Here is a 22,114-nt window from a genome sequence, read left to right as displayed (position 1 = left end):
TGTTTAATTAGTCAGTCGTCGTAAATCGGAAATCGAGAAACAACATATAGACTGAGAGAATAATTTCAATACATGTCTCGTGTTTATACGATATCTAGAATGGAGGAATATATGATCCCTTATCTGAAGGACAGGTTACTGATAAGATCAGAGTTTGACAGCGTCTTTGAGAGCTACGATTGCAAATTGAGGTGTACTTACATTTGTAGTTACTAGACTTATCCAAGTGGGAGACTGTTGGATTAGTGTCTAAGCCAGTAACCATATTTGGTAAATACTTGACCCGATTGTGCATGGTCCTTTTGGGTTGCCTTCACCAAAGCAACTTGACTGGAGAAATAATAGAGAAAGGGGTTATTATGATTTATTAATATGTTATAAGAATAATATATTAAAGTAGAAATCATATTTGTTTAATTAATATTGGTCAATAATTAATTAAGAATTAATTTTGTGATCAAATGTAATTAATTAAACTAGAGTGGCTGAATTGTAATTATATGATAGTTACAAAATAGGGTAAGGATTATCCTAAGGATAGGTTGAAAGAATTTAAGGTGATAAGGCCTTAGAATTTGTACATGATAAGGATTCAAGGCTTATCTTATGGTTTGCTTGGTGGGCAAGCAACTAGATAAGGATAAGGACTGAAACCCTATCTCTACACCTATATAAACACCCCTTTGGCTCATGAATTCGTATATACCTTCCCAATGCTTCTTAGGGATGAATTTTTATACCTCTCCTTTCTCTCTATAGCCTCTCCATTTGCTCTTGGTGTTTGTGAGCCATTAGAGGCACTACACTTATGGTGCTTGATTTCAAGACTTAGGGTTTGAAGATCCAAGTTGTTATTATAATATAAAAACAAGAGGTATGTAATATAACCTTCTTGGTTAATTTCGAAATTAGCAATCATCATTAGGGTTTTATTATGTGTTCATAATGTTGTATATCTAATAGTGAAGGGTTGCATGTACATATAGGATTGTTTGTCTAAAACTCAACAGATACGTGTACTGGCGCGGACCAAGGATGGTGTCTTGTGGGTATGCCCAGATGATATGGCGGACGAGGAGGGTGCAGTCAAGCTACAACTGAGATGAGTCCAGCGACGTAGACCTGCTCCTCGGGAGCGCAGCAGGGACCTGAGCCGGAGATTGATATACGTTACCTGGCTCAGCGCATGGACGAGGGATTTCACCGCATTGATGAGCGAGTTCAGCGACTGGGTGAGCACGTTGCACACGTGGAGAGGCAACAACAGTGGTATGGGGATGCATTGACTGCATTCTTTGCCCACCAGGGGTTTCAGTACTCGGTTCCTTTTCCACCACCATTCCAGCCACGACCTGATGGAGTCGGTACTTCTGGGACACAACAGCATGATGACGGAGATGACGAGTGATTTAGTTATCCTTTTTATTTTTATTTTTATTTTTGTGTTATTTTTAGTTTATTTTTGTGTTGCTTAGTATTAGTATTTTTATTTGGTATGTAATTAAGTTTAATCTAGGATGTTTTACTTTTGTTTTCCATGTTGATGCTCTTTGGTTGTTTAGATCTTTGCAGAATTTTCGCCCTTAGAAAGCTGGCAGTAAGTTCAGCAGCTAGGTCCGACTGTTGCTAGAGAGAGCCGTGTGAGAGATCAAAGATTATAGTCAAGACCCACGATTTGTCATAAGTGTGGGGTGCATATTGATTTCATGAGCGATTGTTTAGAAAAATGACATTTTATTTTTAACTCTTATGGAATGGATGAGCTGTTCCCACACCATAGAGTTTTATTTCGACGCGAGGAAGAAGTATCATCCCAGCTGCCACAACATGGTTGACACTTTCCTATGTTGTGGGGGAGTTTTCATCGCGAGAAGAGGTTGTCATTCTTGACGAGACGACGTGGTCGACACTTTCCCACGTCATGGTTACTATACATTGCATTTGTTTGCAATCTTTTGCACCACATTTTCAAAGTCGGCATTCTTGATTGTATTTTTTGGCAAATTTAGAAGCAGCAGTTCCAGTATTTAGTCTTTCAGCAATGATTGGAGCAACTTGTAGCAGCCCCATTCGATCTCGCCACAAGTACCCCAGGGGAGTGTGTTCCTTTTTTCTCCCTTTTTATGTTCTTAATTAGTTTTAGCATACAATGAAGGCATTGTATGAAATAAGTATGGGGTATTTAAGGGGGTCGGTAAAAGTAAATTAAAATTAAAACAAAAGGAAATAATAGTTTGAAAATTGCTAGAAAATTTAAAAATTTATAAACTTGAAATAATAGTTTAATTTAGAAAAATCTAGTGATAATTTAAAATTTTGCTAATATTGTATGAGATGATCCGATGAGAACTCAAATGTTTAGTTGAGCTTATATACGTTCTAGTGCATTTGTGGCCTCCTTATTCTAGTGAAATCATGAGACAAAAACACGACCTCGCTCAACCTGAGGGATGCAGTATGTTTAGCATCGTGTACCAGAAATGTATCCAGGAAACTTATTATCGTTAACCAATAAAGGTTGAAGTTGAGCGCCCCAGCTTAAGCATGTAGGGTTTTGAGTGAAAAAAAGCGAGTTACATGTAAAAAAAGAGAGAATTGCAAGAAAAGTTTGAAGAACTTTGGAGCAATCAAAGTGAAGATCAAAAGATCAAAATTCAGAGAAATTCAAAAAGTTGAAGATACTAGAAATCAAATCAAACAAGGTGGTGAATTCAAAGAAATCAAAGATCAAATTATTAAGTGAAGAATTCAAAAGAGCTCCATAGTGGTATCATAAATTGTAATTCTAGATTATGTATGCTTGGGTTGCTCAACCAAAAATACCTTGAGGTTAAGTGGTTTTCTGAGGATGGATTCGGAGGGATGCATAAAATGAGAATAGTTCGGGGTGAGTGGGCGAATGTTTATGAGGATTGTGAGTATTTAGAGTATGGGGGGTTCTTTAGGAAAATTTTAGACACAAATACATGCGTTGCGGTCTTGAAATAATGGCTGAGTTTAAAATGGATTGTTTAGTGCGATATTGGTAAATTAAAAGTAAATTTTCTTGGGGGCAATCAAAAGGCTAAGTGTGGGGTATTTTGATATGTGTATTTTTATATATATTTTTATGCATCATATCTTAATATTTTAGCCTTTATTATTCTCTTTTAGAACTAAAAAGTACTTATAATGCTTTGAATTATGATTTGCAGCTATTTGTTGTCAATAGATCACAAAAGAAAAGACTGGAGCGGAATTAGGACTTAGAAGCTAAAAGAAAGAAAAATGTTGGAGGAGCCGATTACGCCCCGCGTAATGGACATGTACGCCAAGTGTAATAGCCAAATACGAGTACGCCCAACGTAATATATGGTTACGCCCAACGTACTTGCTTGCATCAGGATAACCTCATCGCGCATTGATCTTCAGTACGCCCAGCGTAATCCGACTTATGCCCAGCGTACGTTAGTCGGTTACAAGGGCTATAAAAAGCGATTATCTGCTAACCAGAGGGGGGATTTGACTTCTAACCTAATTTAGTCAATAATTAACTTATGTTAAGCCGTTTTGAGGGTCTAGAAGGCGGCTGGAAGGCCGTTAAGCTAACAGGAGCGGAGATCGGAAGGATTGGAGAGCGGATACATGTCGGTAATCATATGGATTGTTAACATGACCATGTTTAGCATTCCATTGTGATACTATTATGTGTTTAGTTTCTGATTTAGGTGTAAAAACCTTTTACTTTGTGTTTATGGTTGAATAAAACCTTGATTATTGGATTAATTGCTATATTGAATTGTTTGTTTATGTTTAATTTATCTTGTCAAGCTTGTTAAAAGATCCTCATGTGTTAATGATAATTATTTGCTGTTAATTATCAAGTAAATTAAGTTGTATGAACATCTGCTTGATTGCTTGTATCTTATTACTTTGATGACCATCAAGATCATAAGTCTAGAAATAGCGAATGCGAAACTAGGGTTAACTTGGAAATAAGTAAGTTAATGTGCGAGCCTTGTTTGATGACCATCAATAAAAGGTTAATTGAATGACCAATTTGATTAACTATTATTACAAGTCTTGCTTGATACGAACTGAACACTAGGAAACATGTTAGTTTAACCAACTGATCACTGTTTAAATTGACCTGTTTGCTAAAGGATTAGTTATAGTGAACACAAATCTAATCATTTTAGGAATCGGTGAATGTGAATAAATGAATCTGTGTATGCAATTGTCTATGCTTTTAAGGTGTAATTAATCTGAACTAGAGTACCTGAAGAGATTTGCTTTCCTGTTAGTTTATCGAGAATTGTTAATTAATTGTTAGTTTGAGATTCAATAACCATTTCTTTATTTCTTTCGCGTGTCCTATAACCTATAATCAAATATTTTAAATTAATTCACCACCGTTCCCTGTGATCGACACCCGACTTACCTAAACTATACTATAATCTGACTAGGTACACTGCCTATAAGTGCATAGTTAGTCTATGTTTGTTAGGTTATAAATATTAAAATTAGTGGGTACTTTCGTGCACATCAACCACCGAAATACCAGCTTCTCCTCCTCTGTACCAAACGAAAACTATCACCACCTTTTGCCCTAATACCCTATAATCATAATTTTGTCGCCTCTTAAAATGGTTAACTAAGGATGTTGTAAAATCATTGCTTTTTTCTCATGATGTCTCCATATTTGAACAATAGAAAACATTCCATAAATCTTCCAGGTACTAACTTGCTTTATATATTACAATTGCTTGATAACTAATGAATTACATTTTAGGGATTTGCATATGATGTTTGATCTTCTATCAGAAGGGTAAATTTCGTAAACTTTGACTTCACCTAAACTAAAACTGATTCTGATTTAAGAAAATGTCAAAGAATATATGTGAAATGGAGATGTCACTCTTGTATGTTTCGGCCTGTCATATATGCTTCCGATCTAGTGTATTCCCCAAATAGTTGAATGTTGATTAGTCTAAGTTTCATCACATTATCTAGCATAATCAACCTAGTTAACTGTTTGTTTCTATTTTGCAGGTGATTATACCTTTTGGAGATATACATGAGGTATGCAGTATCTGACTCTGTACTTTCATTTCCCCTTATTATAGTCTATCTGTAACTTTATTTTGGAAGTAAATCAAAGTAATCAACATAGATTGTTAGTTTTTGGGTTGATCATCGTTTCTTGAAGTGCTACATTGTTTCATATTACAACTTTTGAGAAATTTCAGCCTTTCTTTCTAGTTCTGTAGCGACAGTTCTCTGTTGATTTGTAATTGCATCTAATGTTTTTGATTTATTGCCTCAATGACATTTTTTTACTTACATTGTCGTTCTGTTCCTTACCTTTTGTGCTTATCTCTTCATTGATAATTCTTTTCTATTAATGTGCCCGATATATTGCAATTTTTTGCATCAAAACCTCTTTTTTATGCTGTCTAGTTTTTGGCTTTATTAATCATCTAATAATAATAATTCCGAGTGACTGTTTATAGGGAGAGACTGAAGTATTGCAGAAATGTTGTTCCCCTGAAATCCTTTGACAGTGTAAGCATAGCACAGGATTGATTAGATACAGAGCACCTTTTATGATAAAAAAATTACACGAATGGTCCCTATGGTTTAGGGTAATTTGTGTGTTAAGTTCCTAACTTATTTTTTTAACTCGGAAGGTCCCTACTGTTTGTTTTTGTTACGCGCTTGGTCCCTATCTTACCTAAAAAGACTATTATGCCCTTGATTTTTTTTATTTATTTAAATAAACACACCCCTAATCCCATCCCTCACCTTACCTCACCTACCCCATCATTTTTTCCTTTTTAAATAATAGTCTTTTTACATAAGACAGGAACCAAACGCATAACAAAAATAAACAGTAAGGACCAAACGCGTAACAAAAACAAACCATAGGGACCTTCCGAGTTTAAAAAATAACTTAGGGACCAAGCACGCAAATTACCCCAAACCATAGGGACCATTCGTGTAATTTACTCAAATTTCGTTGTTTTACTTGTTTAAATTCACATGAGCTACTGCAAACATTATTATTTATCTTCGATTGCAAAAAATTGTAAAATTTATAACATATAAACTAGGGGAAATATGTAAAAATTTAGTAATTAATGAAGGTAGAACATATATTGATGTTTTCTTTTGAGTTGATAAAGAAAGAATGATTTCCCCATTAAATCCCTTTTACAGATTTTCCCTCTTATATTTTGCTCCATTTTCTCAAATATTTTTAGACATCCTTTTTATGCCTCTTTAGTTTACCCCTATTAGACGATATATAATTGCATCTATATATTAGAGGGTTTAGAGTGTAAATGTGTATTTGTATATATACTTTTGTAATCATGACTTATTATTGACATAATACAATTACCAAGTTTAGTGAGTTCTCCCAAAATACCTCATACCATACATACATAACAGTAGAAAACTAAAATGAGTCAATTCCCCCCCCCCCCCTCCCCTCCCCTTTTGGTCTCTTTCAACGGGTATTGGGTCTATTTCACCCATTTCGGTCTCTTTCAATCGGTACTGGGTCTATTTCATCCCTTTCAGTCTCTTTCATCCGATATCGACTCTATTTCACCCCTACAACTAAGCATACCATCATATCAGCAAGAGCCACAAAGACAACAACAAGCACATACAAGCATATCATTAAATGTCACAAAGACAACTATAATCCTACAAACACAATCCAATCGGCCGATATTGGTGCCTTCGACCCATGAGTATAGGGAAGAGACTCACCTATCAAACGATGATCAACTGCAACTGCTGCTACTGCCGCGAACACAGATGCTACCAACCACCTATACAGACATATAAAATACACCCTTAGCTTCTCTTCCAAGACTAGGGGTTTGGCCAAAAGTCAATGCAAGTCAAAAGTCAAAGTGAACGGTCAAAGTTGACCCTCCACGTCGTGGCCATCCTTGGCAACGTATCGACCTTCAAACGCTAAGACAGTCGCGTTTTCCCCAGTCGCCACATCGTGGCAACCTAGGCCATGCAGTGGGAATTGTATCCAAAACATTTTATCGAGTTAAATCGAATCTTCAATAACAGAGGTTCCAAATTCCAGATTAATCATTTCTAATGCCCAAATGGATAAAGTTTCCACTTTTATCCCTTGAGACCCACCAAGAGGTCAAGATCTTAAGTCTTAGATCCAAGAAGGCTAAAAATGTCAATAACTTAATCAAGAAGCACTTAATCCCTTAAGTCTTAAGCCCATCTGCTCTAAAAGAGCTTATAACATTAAAACAATCCTACAGTTTGATGCTTTTTAGACATGCATGTCCAATGCAAGTCTTGGACTCAACTTAGGTTAAAATGGGGTTTTATGACCAAGATCTCATGCATGGCTCAAACAAACAACCAAACTTTACATCCAAACCATAAACTATTTCAAATTATCCAAAGAATCATAAAGTTGGAACCTTTATGAAGTCTCACCATCTTATCCAACAAGATCAATAAGAAAGGGGGACAAAATGCAAGATCTAGCACTATGTAATAAAATAGGTGGAACCATGAACACTTACAAGAGTCCAAAACTGAGCTAGGTAGGGAGATAGAGGCTCTCTTGCTGATCCTTGGCTTACTTCTTCTTGCTTCTTCCTTCAAGACCTCTCAAAACACTCAAGCAAGCTTCAACAATGGAGGAAAAGAGTTCGGGTTTTCTTCTGGATAAAAGAGAGTGATGGAAGATAAGGGTGAGCGTGCCCTAGCCTCCTCATTCCTTTAAATAGGTGCAAAACCCAAAAAATTAGGGCTTAAGACATCAGTGGCGACCACGTCGTGGCATTTGTTGCCATGTCGTGGCAAGGCAAAAAGACCCGCGACTGGAAAATGCCTCGCCACGTCGTGGCCATCATTCCCATGTCGTGGCGACTCACCAAACTTCAAATCTTAAATTAAATAACACGTACCTCAAAACCGGATGTTACATGAAAGCTTTTTGAGAGATTATGTTAAGAATAAACCTCACAAGATTTACATTTTTGAGATAGTTTTTTTTATTCAGTTATAGCAATCACTTTTATTATGTTGATTTTTTTTAGATTTGTGTGTTGTACATGAACCCTTTTTATTCAGTTCCATCATGAGTAATTAGATTTATCGTTAAAAAAAACCCTTCAAAGTTTTTTTTTTGAATGATCAATTTGTTTAACTTTAATCCCCAATATTAATTTCATGTATTGTAATATATTGATTTTATTTAATTTTATTGTTAAACACTTAAAAAAAAAATACTACATGTGTTTAAAAATAACAAATTAAACGAAGAACTTTATCATACATTAATATTAATATTGATAAATTAGTTCATTAATTTTTTTTAAGGTGATAATATGATTTAGAGAAACCAAATATGCTCTTACCTTTTGTCTCGATCTAGACAAATGTAAAAAAACAAAAGAATATATTAAGAGATAATTAATGTGTTTCACATGTCATTATTATATATAAAATAAAGAAAAATCAAAAGAATAGACTAAAAGATAATTAATGCATTTCATATATCATTGTTTTATATAAAATAAAGATGTGTAGTAACAAAAATGATATGGATATTTAAGTTGTTTATGATTTAACTTAGTTTGTTTTTACATCATATAATTAATTAATAGAGAGAGCATCCCAAAGATATTTTAGGCTCAAAGCAAAACTAAAATAGAGGCCCTCTATTTACAAGAAATGCATATGACCACAAAATTTAATTTAAATTTAATAAATAATTTATTATTAAGAGTTGAACCGCATACCTAAGTTATTTTGCCGACCATAATACAAATTTATTATGATTATATGAAAAAATGTGTATATAAACTAATTCCGAAAAACTTAAATTAAATTTTGAAAAACAAATGTCAGTGATAATGTTGATCCAGAACACTTTAAAATATGAAAATTTGTACCCAACTAAAATAGATAATATTAATATTAATATATGTTGTGTAATGTATTTATTTCAATAATTTTCTTATATAAAACATAATGAAAACCATGGTAAAATATAAACAAAACCTGGAAAATGCAGGGGAAAAAAAAATGTGAATTAGCATTTGAAATATCGTATATAAAATATAAAGAAAACCATGGTAAAATATGAAACAACCTGGGGGAAAGAGATGCAAATTATATTTGAAATGGGATACTCATCTAAACACTAATAAGTAATAAGTTAAAATCTACCCTAATAAAACAAAAGTATTTTTTGCCAATGGCAACTTCTTATTAACTATGCCAATATTAATTACTAGACATTTTAGACTTATTTTTTTTTCCACTTGTCAATTTTTTTTTTTCCTTTTTCATTAAATTGCCACATCATTATATTAATTAATCACATCATTATAATCATTAATTCCAATGATAATGACAACTCAAAATCCGTTCATTCATTCCTTCTCTATATCACTTAATGTCGAGCGCTATTTGCAGGATGTACATTGTATAATTAGGATGATTGATATGATTAATTAAAATCAATGTAAAATTAGATGAATAATTTCCTAAATAATAATTATCCCAATCATCATTAGATGTCCCAATGTATTTGTTTTGGAATGAAATCGTTCCTCATAACATATGATCCGATGTTTTATTAATTGTTTGTGCTTTCTCCAACTTTCAATTCATCGATTAATTTGTGTCAACTGCATAATCATGTAATACTCTCCTCCTATTGTTACGAAATATAAACTTGAAAATGTATTTTTTTTTCTCTGAAGTCCGTGTCACCAATGCATTGTACAATGCTGAATTTATACTTGGCAATATGTTGTTTTCTCTGAATTCTGTGTTTTCTAAATACTGTGCAGGAGAAAATCTATTTGGTTGTAAACATTTTATATTCTACAAAGTGTATTGCTTTCTCTTTCATTTAACGAAATAATGACGGGCAAAATAACGTGAAATCGTGCTATAAACTGCATCTATTTAAGTGCATGGGCCATAATTATCAATTATGTAAAGGGGCATTGTACCTGAAATGGCATTGTAATTAAAAAAAAAATTTACAAACTTTCATAACTAATCTTAATAATATCATATGTGATGAAAGTTAATTCAAAAAGTTACTATGGTCAAAAAAGTCGCTGTGGTCATGGAGCATCATATTTTTATTTTATTTATATAATTTGTGTATTACAACCATAAGAATTGTACAATATGAAAAATCTAGGTAAAGGGCATTTTCGTCCTTTTATCTTAAATTTCTTTTTCTCTATTTATGAAATTGGTATATCCCCATAGCTTAATGAATTAGACCAAACTAATATCTTTTTATGTTTGTGTTTCTCATCTTCATGTATCATCATCATTTCTTGGAAGGATGAATCAATCTATTTCGTTGTAAACATTTTATAGTCTATAAAGTATATTGCTTTCTCTTGCATTTAACCAAATGGGGGTGGAGGTAGATGTACTTGAAATCAAAATAGGAACTGCATCTGTTTATGGCTAGGGGCATAATTGTCCATTATGTATATGGGAATTGTACTTGAAATGGCATTCTACTTAAAACAAGATTTATTACAAACTTTCATATCAAATCTTAGTAATATCAGGTGTGGTGCAATGTTTTTCGAAATAGTCAATATGTTCATTCAAATGCATGTGTCTATTTCAACCTGTGTTCCTGTCAACAGTGCAGGGGCAGTTCCATCAATATCTTTTTTCCCTTTTAAATAATGACTTTTCTGAAACTCATTGATTCTTTATTTGCCTTCACTGACATCATGTAGACAGCCTTGATCCAACGTGGGCCTGTAGAAATTGAGTAAACTTCCTAAGAATAAACTCATAATTTATAGAAACATGCCAAGATCACATAATACAGAATATTCTAACATGATTTTATAAACAATCTCTATAATTAATCACTAATGACAACAAATAAGTTGTCATGATGTTTACATCGTCCTTTATATACTGATCAATTATACAGAATTTGACCATATTTTTTTTACCAAAACAGAAAAAGTATTAATGTCAAATGGATTTACTTCTAACTTAGAAACTGATACAAATTTGTTAAGAAATCTGAAGTTATATAACAATGGTTACAAAGGGATTAAGATAGCCTTGATTTTCAAAAATATTACCAAAATCAACATCTCAAAGCAACCGGGTTTGACATAAAAGGTCAAAATTTCTGAACCGATGACCAAATAAAAGGTCAAAGTTTCTGGAAAAAGTCCAAATTGTAAACAATTTTGTTATGATTTCTAGTAATTCTTTCAATAATGCACAAGTTCACTCGAAGCCAAGATTTACAAAAACTACAACATGACAACGAAAAGGAATACACAAAGAAGTGGTGCAATGAAGATAAAATAATACAGTTGTAATAAAGGTACATAGCAAGTTAATGGTAAAAGTTCTACAAAAACCAAAAAGCTATTCAACTACTGCAGTCATAGTTTTGTCTTATTTTTGTACTAGTTTTGATTGTTAGTTCAGTATAAAAATAGTATTATCAACAAACCAAAACAAACAAGTCTCAAAATTAATGTTCCTAATACTTTGGGATAGTTATTGAAAAAAAAAGTACACAGAAATTGAAATCTTACTTTATAAGGAATATCACATTTATCAAAAAAAAAAAAAAAGAGATGTTTATCATAAGAGATGGGCCGTAATACATTCGGATACAAGCTGTAAAACCCTCTTTCACGTTTGTTAAGAAACAATGATTATAATAATAACATTATTGAAATGAATAACCACTCTTATGTAAGAGACACATGTGATGGGAAAGGAGACGACATACCTTTTCTACTTGCACACATATATTGTCACATTTGATGGGTTGTAAATGGTCTTAAGATCTCCAAGCTTTGGGCATTTCATAATATAAAGTTCCTTAAGGAAGGGGAGGTGTTGTAAGACCTCTGAAAATGATTCCACGTCTGTAAAACCAATGAGCCTTAGAGAAACAAGAGATGGTGGAAGAAGAAAAGATGATGATGATGATGGAGTAGTAGTAGTATTCTTCACATCTTCTGCCACTGCAAATGAAACCACTCCTGAATCGTAGCCATATAACTCTAGTTCAACTAGTGAGGTAGGAAAACTCTGCGGACCCCACTCTGACATGGGCTTATTTAAGCATCCTATCATTAGTTTAGTCAAATTAGGAGGCCACACCCCACAAGGAAAGGAGTAGTCCATACTTGGACAATATTCTAGCCACAGGTATCCCAAAGATGTGAGACTTTGAAAATGCTCATAAGGGATTGACTTTAGATTCTTGCAATCACGGATGTCAAGAGATGTTAGGCGAGACAAACTGAAGTCTTTTGCTGGAATGGGTTTGGGGTGTAATTGTATGTTATCACAATCACTGATTATCAATTCAGTAAGAGGGGATGGGTGCTCCTGCACTGCTGAGAAGGTCAAGGATGTCATTGAATCACAATTAGTTATCTCCAACCTCTCAACACTATTTGGACAATTGTAACTCTCCAGTGCATCACAGTTATGAAATTCCACAGATTTAAGTGATTCCATGCTGATCCCAAAATTATCCTCTTTCTCAGGTGATGAAACCAAGTTTTTACACCACCATACTTCCAACTTCTGTAAACTCACAAGACTCTTGCATGCCTCTGATTCTTGTTCCCACAAATATTTCAGTTCATCACAATTTTTAATACAAAGACACTCAAGTGCCCTAAGATGCATTAAAACTTCTCCATGTAGTTGGGTAAGTCCTCTAACATTCAACATTTTCAGTTCAATAAGTGACGGGGACAAACCAACCAAGCTTCTTAACAACGGTTCAGAACATTCTTCTATACGTAAAAACCGAAGTGAAGGTATCAATCCGATCGACACTTCATCAAGTACTGGACAACATTTGATAGAAATTTCATGAAGACGAGGAAATGATCTAGGAGTTTCATGGTCATCCCCACTATCAATTGACCATCTCTGCCAACCTTGCATGTAACTAAATTCCAGAACTTCAAGTGATGGAAAATAATTTGTAGGTGCAGGTAATTCAAAACCCACAGTCTTCACCTCATTCATCCTTTCAACAACCAATTTCTTAAGAGAACGCAGATGTCCAACTCTTAAATGTGTACTTCTGCAACCACATAATGTAAGCTCTGTTAACTGCTCAAATGAGGGATCCCCGACCCAACTAGGAAATCTCGTTCCCTTGTTATACAAAATCCTGAGGTTTTTTAACTTAGGAGGAGGTCTTAGTTCTTTAAGCACTTCATATTCAATCGTCTCATTCCGAGAATCATCAAAGACTTTACTCCATTTCATCTCCAGAACTTCAAGACCCTTCTTTTGGTGTAAGTTGGCATCCTTTGCTTGTATTGGATTTATCACTTTGTCCAGCCTGATAATGGAAAGTCGTCCTTGAAGATCATTTAGGCCCTTAAGGTCAGATATGTTGAACCCGTCACCTTCTTCAATAAAGACCTTGGGTAGAGTTTGCAGATTTGTCAACCCACCAAGCCCTAAGGGCGTCTTGTTCAATTTTGGAGTATCACTTATATCAAGATGTCGTAGGTTTATCAACTTTGCAAAACTTTCAGGCAAGATATATAACTCATGACAACTATGAACCAACAAGCTCTGTAGATTATAAAGGCCACTCACTTCTTCCGGTAAACATGTGATTTCAGTAAAAGAAAAGTTAAGGTAGCGTAGATGCTTGAGACTACCAATGGATTCTGGTACCTTCCTGATTTTCTGAAAACCTAGGTACATGCGATTCAATCCCGCGACACTTAGCACCCTCAGGAATTGTAGTTCAAGAAGAACCTTTTCCAATAAGCCATCGTGCTTTAAATTACCTGACATGACTAAGAAAGTTCGCAAGTGTTTAGCTCTTTGTAATTCATTAAGCTTTCTGTATGATCCGGATCTTGGACCTACAAGTGAAAAGTGACGAAACTTATCAAAAGCTTCATTCATATCAGATGCATCCACCTCACCATCCAATCTAAAGGAAAACTCTCCTGCAACACTTGTGGCCAAGTCATTTATCAGGTCATGCATCGTATATCTTAACTCGTCATTCGTTGATTGTTGAAAAAAGGACCTTGACTTTAACTCTTCAAAATACTCATGACCTAAATTCTCCATTGACTTGTTTCCTTTTGATTGGGACAAAAATCCTTCTGCCACCCACAATAGGACTAACTTATCCTTGTGAAACACATAGTCTTTGGGAATTATGGAGCAGTATGCAAACAACTGCTTCAGATGTGGAGGGAGATGATAGTAGCTTAGTTTTAGAGCCGGAAGAATCTTATTTCCATCATCAATATCCCATATCTCACTCTTCAACAACTCCTCCCATTTATTGCCATTTCGATTTCCCTTCAAGACCCTACCAAGCGTTTTCAAAGCCAAAGGCAATCTTCCACATTTGTGAACCATACCTTCACCAAGCAACCTAAGTGTTGGATGTTTGTCAAAGTTTTTTTCTCCTAAAGCGTGTTGAGCAAATAATGACAGTGCATCTTCATTTGACAAAACGCCTAGAGGGTAAGTTTGTTGTGAGTCCATCACTGATGCAACCTTCGTACTCCGGGTTGTGACAATAATTCTACTTCCATGTGCCCCTGCAAGAAGAGGGCTTTGTATGAGTTCCCACTTACTGTCCTCTTCGTTCCAGACATCATCTAAAACAAGTAGGAACCTCTTCTTTGAAAATTCTTCTTTGAGGGCAACATGAAGCAGATTGAGATTAGCAAAGTCTTCATTTTTACCGGTTACTGCTTGGAAGATAGCCTTGCTAATGTTAAACACATCGAACTCCTCAGAAACACAAATCCATGCCATGACTTCAAAGTGATCTTTCACTTTCTGCTCGTTGTATAAAACTTTGGCAAGAGTGGTTTTGCCTATTCCACCCATACCGACTATGGAAACTATGCTCACATTTTCATCACATTCTTCATTCCCCAACAACTTCCCCAGCAATGCCTCTTTATCCCCATCCCGACCCATGATTTTGGACTCATCAACCAGTGAAGTTTGCTCCAATCGTCTTTCTGTTATATTTGACCTTTCAACATTAACATTCAAACCCAAATCATTTCTCTGGTCAACAAGATCATGCAATTTGGTGGTGATCTCTTCTAGCTTAGAACTCATCTGCTGACCATACATAATGTTGCGAGGAGTGAAATTAGTACAGCAATTTGGGACGAGCTTCAATACCTTACTACTACTGGAGCTGGCTTGAGCTTCTTGATTCAACTTGCGTCGCAGAGCTTCGGTGGCCAAATCGTCAAGTACATCGTCAATGTCGTAAGCCAAATGCTGGAGATCGTTCACCCACAGTTGAACAGCTCTCTCTTTAATCTGCTTCTGGGTTGCATCAGCAAGCACGGCTTGGATCATGGGCAGGTTTTTCTTCCATTTCTTCAGCTCAGAATCGATTCCTTCTGATCGAGCAAGCTTCATCAAGTCACCAGAGATCAGCTTCTCACACAGCACGGTGATGACGGCGCTAACAACGATTTCAGCCATTGGAATTTGGAGAAAGGAAAGATTCGGTTCTTCTGTTTGAGGGCTTTGATTTGAAGCAATCTCAATTTGCAGATAAGAAGAAAAAGGTACGTAGACCGAGTATGGTGTAAATTAGTGCAGCTGGAACTCACTTAGAAAGCATACACCATACTAGGGTCCATAGACATAATTATTTCCTTATCCAGTTATCATGTCCGTCCCTTTTTTTTCTTCCACAACGAACCAATATAGCTTTTTGCTATAATGCCAACTTTTTCTTTTTCAAGAAACTGGAATCGGCTGATCAATTTACATAAATATTATTAGTCCCTTCTCAATTTTATTATATAACACTAACACTAATTTATAACCTTATTGTAATTAATAATAAATACACAAATTGATCATAATCCCATTGACATGGAAATCATTTTTGTTAACTAGACTAATGATATGCATTAGTAATATTGAATCCAAAAAAATTAGCTCCTCTCTAAGCCCTAAATGTTGGTCCATTTATAAGAAATGAGGTCTATGAATTTAGTTGTTGTATTGCTCTCACGCACAATGTAGCTTGGCCAGATGGACGCCTGCAAATATCACCCAAATAATGAAAAAGTTTCAATTGATGTTTAAAGGGTTTTTCTTGCCACAAATGTTTAATCCTGGATAAGTGCAATCCAATAATGACACTTTGAAGCTTTAACAGTAGGAATTAATGATTAAGCGATAACATGCATTGTCCATCACCAGTGTAAATATTTTCTAGTTATCAAAGAGAAAGAAAAGTAGGATGCTGCTATTTATTGCATTTTAACCATGGTTTCTATTTGCAGGGAATTTCTAAAATAAAATTCTACTTCAGTTTCACAAGATTTACAAAGCTTTTGAAGCAAAATCTTCCATCTTGTGGCAAAAACTCAAATGTTACAAACTCCTTGAGTAAACTATCCAATTCTGCAATTAATCTAAGGGAAAATGACTTACAAACCTAACGAAGTTTTCAAACCGTTCAAAAAACCTCAATTATGTTTTGTCTGTTCAAAAAACCGAAAGAACTTAACATTTTGTCTAAAAATGCTAACTAAGTTAAACTTTCTTGAGAGTCAAATAAAACAAATAGATTACGTGGCTTATTACTGTATTGGGAAAATGATTTGTTAGACCAACGAAGTTTCCAAAACTTTTAAAAAACTCCAATTATGTTTTGACTGTTAAAAAAAAACTCAACGAAATTAAACAAAACAAAATTGGGATTTTTTGAACAGTTTACAACTTTGTAGGATTTTTTAGACAAAATGTTAAGTTCGTTGGATTTTTTTAAGAGACAAAACATTACTAAGGTTTTTTTAATGGTTTGGAAACTTCGTTGGACTTTTAAGTCATTTTCCCTTAATCTAACTTAGATTTGAGTACAAAAATGATAAGTTATATAAAGCTCACTTTTTTTATCATATGGAAACTATGTAACACTGGCTACAGTTTCAAGAAAAAACAATTGGGTTCCACTCAAATCAATTGGTAGTTGATAAAGCTTAGGAAATAAATATGTATCAGAAGCCTGATATCTTTATAAAAGGGTTCAAAAATGGAAGGCTTCTACTGCTTTTACGTTCAGCTTCCTGCAAACATGATCAATTGCACATATCCATATTGATAAATAAAAAGTTTTACATCTCAGATGCAAATAATAAAATTTACACTTCTCAAATCTAAATAAGCCAAGTTAGCAAAGTCTAACTGCTTATACTTCTATTTGGATAAACCTCCATGATGAAAATGAGAATTACAATGCTTTGTAGAAAAAAAAAACCAAGGCTTTCACAGATGGAATACCTTTCGTTTAAGAAAGTAACATCCAATTGTTGTTCTCTTTTCTCTAAAAAGAAAATGGACAGCTGTCAAAGACTATACACCATCAGAATCATCTTTGAAAAAATTTAAAGAACACACGTGTATGGAGAAAGAGGAAGTGAGAAGTATGAGCTAAAAATTCTATTTGATTTTAATCCTTCCAACATCCAAAGAACGTCATCATAAGCACACGAAGACATAGGATATATAGACAATTGAAGAAAAAAATATCACCTTTTAACATTTTCCGTTGACATAATCTTCAACATTAAAATAAGGGAACAATGTAATAAAGTCCCTATATATTGACCTTATAATCGATTTAGATCCTATATATTTTTTATTCAATTAAGTTCCAAAACAGGTAATCGTATTCAATTTAATCATTTACTGGGTCAAAAGTTCATCCAACTTTCAAAAATTACATTTTGGCCCAGATTTCAAATTTTATTACAAATTGGGTACAAAATTTACACTTTTTACCTGAATTTTAAATTTTTTCTTTACAAATTTGGTCCAAAATATACCTTTTTTGCCAAAATTTTAGAATTTTGTTATGAATTCATCCAAACTTTAGTTTTTTATACAATTTTTTTTTTCCAAAAAAGAATTCAAATGTTTTTCTTTATAAAATCATATTTATACCAAAAAAACATATTTTGACATAAAAAAATTTATATTTACTTTATAAAACCTTTTTTTATTTTTTATTTTTGTATACAAAATACCTATTTATAAAATTAAGTATTTATTAAGTACATAAATATATACAAATGTGTTTTTATAAAAAAAAATGTATACATACATGTATTTTACAAACACCTATATTATATATAAATGTTTTTGAATACAAATGCATTTATTATAAAATAGGTGTTTATATATATATATATATATATATATATATATATATATATATATATATATATATATATATATATATATATATATATATATATATGTCCAAAATATACATCTTTGGCCCAAATTTTAGAATTTTATTATGAATTCATCCTAACTTTAGTCCAAAAAAAAATCTGAAAGTTTTTTTCTTTATAAAATCATATTTATATAAAAAACATAATTTCACAAGTTAGGGTTTTCTTTTAATCTCAATTCCATCCTACTCCTGACAATCATCTCCACCTTTATTACAAAAGATAACCACCATCAACGTAAAACGTCGCACCTACAACATCTACTACATCGGACCACTACACCATGATCTATCATTCTTTCTCTATTATCAGCAACGGTTAAAGTTAGGGTTTTCTTTTATTTTATCTTCTGAATGTATGCACTCGATTTTGTATATCAATATTGGTAATCGATTTTGTATTCCAAGCCACGATTTACTTTTTGTGAGATTTATGATCCTCTGTTTGTTCAAATCGTCGGAATGAAACAAATCGTCTAGGTATCGTCGGAATGAACGAATCATCGAAATGAAACAAATCGAAAGGAAACAATTTGAGGAGCGCTGAATGACACTAACTTTCGTTCGGAAACTAATTGCCAGAATGCAACAAATCATCGCCGCCGCATCGCGCAGGTATGCATCTAGTATGTATGTATGTATATATATATATATATATATATATATATATATATATATATATATATATACATACATATATATATATATATATATATATATATATATATATATATATGAGGTAGGTTCAAATGTTTTTCACATCTATTTTATGCTAGAATGCATCAATAGAAATTTAGTATTAATTATATGTATGTTAAATGCTATCCTTACTTATAACTCATTTTTATGGAAACTAATTAAATTCGTCATTAATGTCAACAATAATATTCTTTCAGAATGAGTTCATATCTAGAAGAATGAGAGTATATTCTTGTAGAATACACTCTCGTTCTTCATATTCCATACAACTTTATTGTATTTTAAGCGAGTGAGTCCTGAAACAAAATACAAACTCATATATAAACACTTAGATGTGAATTCATTCTGAAAGAATGTTATTGCTGAGATTAATGACGGATTTAATTAGTTTTCATAAAAAGAAAATTATAATTATGGATATCATTTAATATAAATATAATTATGGAAATCATTTAATATCTATATTTACTTAATTAAATAATTATTTAATTTACTAAATTCGTATTGGTGCATTCTAGCACACAATAAATGTAAAAAACAAAATAACCTAGCCCATATATATATATATATATATATATATATATATATATATATATATATATATATATATATATATATATATATAATTAGGATCATATATAACATTTAGTTATTGTGTGAATGTAAGACTAATTTTGAACCAATCATTTGATAAAGATAGTTTTGGAATTTTAAATTTTAATTAATTATTATCAAATATAAATTCAATGATTTATGGTAACTGATTACTGATCGGAGCGTGGAATTTTTTATTAGTTCACTGATTCTTCTTATATTTTTGAACTTGTATGATAGGATACAAATAAATTATCTTTTCGGGTGGAAACGACGATGGGTGAAGGCTGTAAAGAGGGATGTTGGAACTGCGCTCTCTTAATATCTTCTTCTTGAGCCGTAATTTTGATGGGGATCAAATTGATGTTAAGTAGGGAGATTGGATATGTAGAAGGTATGTTGAATGTTCTACACTTTCATACAATCCTAAGTCTTCATAAACTTATTTCATATCTGTTTTTTATTTCTCAGTTTTTTTCATGCCTCTTTATTAACTTTATTATTGTTGCTAAATTTTTAATTTCATTCGATCATTAGAATTGTACTTAATGATCTGTGCAAATGATACCAAGACTAAGTGACATCCTTTCTATCCTAAAACTATTAACACCCCTAGCAAACATCGAAGGATAAATCTCGAGATGAAAATATAAGTGTGCGCGTGTATATGTTATTTTCTTGTAGAGCTTTTTTGTTCAATATTTTCATGAAGCTTTCAAGTTTTTGCTACATATTATCGAAAAATGTTTTTCACCAATCAACATGAACGATAAGGGTTAGTTTGTTGAAAATGCTTTTGGTTTTGTAATCTTAAATGTTAGCATTTGAGAATGCATACCACCTGTTTACTATTAAGCTGGCCTACTACACTATATTAAAAAGTCTATCAAACTAATTATGATATACTTACATGCTTTTGTATTACCAAAAAATGATTCTAATGCTCTAATTTTGTAAACATTTGTATTGATTTTTATGAATTAACTAACCTTTTATTATGTGTTAATGTGAGACTTACTAAGGTGTAGAATCATACTAAGTTAATTATGTCGTCTATTTCTACATTCTCTCTTTTAAAGATTTGATGATGCTTTCTTTTGTGTTTACTTTTTGTTAATGTCTTTTAAAGAACCATCACCACTTATATAGTTTTTTTTATGTATACATCATAAGCAACATCAAATGCAATAATTTAGAAAATTATAACATTATATATCCACCGTCGCACAAACATGTATACCATTCCCTAAAGTTTGCATCATTTTGTGTGTATTTGCAACAAAATAGGTCCAACATGCAAGGATTTTGGATGTCAAGTGGATAGTCACCCAAAGAATGATTGGCTATGATGAACAATAACATGATGGTATGCATAACTATTAATAATTTCATCATCTTAGAATCTTTGTTTATATCACAACAATCATAGATTTTGAGATCTTGTTTCTCATATATGGTATTTTTTTCATTTCATTCTTAAGGAATTTGATAACATTCTTGTAGAATTTTCGTAATTTCTTGTATATATATATTTTTTACATTCTTAAAGAATCCGATCACATTCTTGTACAAAACGTTTAATTTCATTATGTTAAGATTTTCGTTTATATCATATAAATTATCGATTCATGATTTTGTTTCTCAAAATGGTTTTTGTTTTATCTCATTCTTAAATAATTTGATCTAATTCTTATTGAATATGCTTAATTTATAATATTTTTCTTCACATTCTTATAGAATCTGACAATAGATATAGTATTGTTTTCAAAGAATTTTTTTTGTTCTTGCAGAGGAATGGAACACGGAATGAAAACTAATTCTTGAATGGAATACATAACAATGGAATGTAGAATAAAAACTTATTCTTGAAGAAAAAACGTTAAAAAGAGACTGATTCTTAAAGAATAGAATGCATAATTCAAGCTACTATTTGAAGAACATCATGCAGAATACAAGAATATTAATTTAGATTAGAAATGTTAATTTTCAAAAATGTAATTTGTATTTTTAAATTTTGATTTGAGAATTTTGCAGAATTTGGTTTGTATCCCTTATGTATGCATCTTCCTAATTAGTATTAAACAAAATGTCCAATTTATCTGTATTGGTTGTTTTAATATATAAAAAATTTATTTTTCATAGTTAATTATCATCATGTCATTATTCATCCTAACCACTCATTCTTTTAATCTAATTGACCAAATATGGTCATACATTCACACAATAATTTTGCAGAATTAGGATGTATTTTTTAAGAATATTACTTCTCAAGAATTAATATTCTTTAAGAATGAATGAATTAAAAAAACTACTAAGAATGAATGCAATCCTATTCTTTAAGAATGAAATAATCAAACTTTTTTAAGAATGAAAGAATCCAAATACAAGTTCATATTTACTGAATGAAGTGGTATTCTTAAAAAATCTGATTTATTATAAATGTATCAAACAAGATAGTATATTTGGTTTAATTTTTATTAATTAATTCTATTTAGTTTCCTAAAATGTAAACAAATTTCATTTCTCTCT

General features: G+C 32.5%; 1 protein-coding gene across 1 annotated transcript; it reads right to left on the bottom strand.

Annotated features, from left to right (window-relative positions):
* Nucleotides 1-10,445: 10,445 nt before the first annotated feature.
* Nucleotides 10,446-15,646, bottom strand: LOC145042533 (putative disease resistance RPP13-like protein 1). The gene is made up of 2 exons (XM_078990981.1): nt 11,792-15,646; nt 10,446-10,785 (listed from the first exon to the last, which is right to left on the bottom strand). The coding sequence occupies exon 1, from the start codon at nt 15,520-15,522 to the stop codon at nt 11,797-11,799; it is 3,726 nt and encodes a 1,241-aa protein (XP_078847107.1). The 5' UTR covers nt 15,523-15,646; the 3' UTR covers nt 10,446-10,785; nt 11,792-11,796.
* Nucleotides 15,647-22,114: the final 6,468 nt, after the last annotated feature.

The sequence above is a fragment of the Lactuca saligna genome, chromosome 1 (genome assembly GCF_052625555.1).
Source record: "Lactuca saligna cultivar CGN05327 chromosome 1, ASM5262555v1, whole genome shotgun sequence".
NCBI lineage: Eukaryota > Viridiplantae > Streptophyta > Magnoliopsida > Asterales > Asteraceae > Lactuca > Lactuca saligna.
This window is presented reverse-complemented; position numbering and strand designations above follow the sequence as displayed.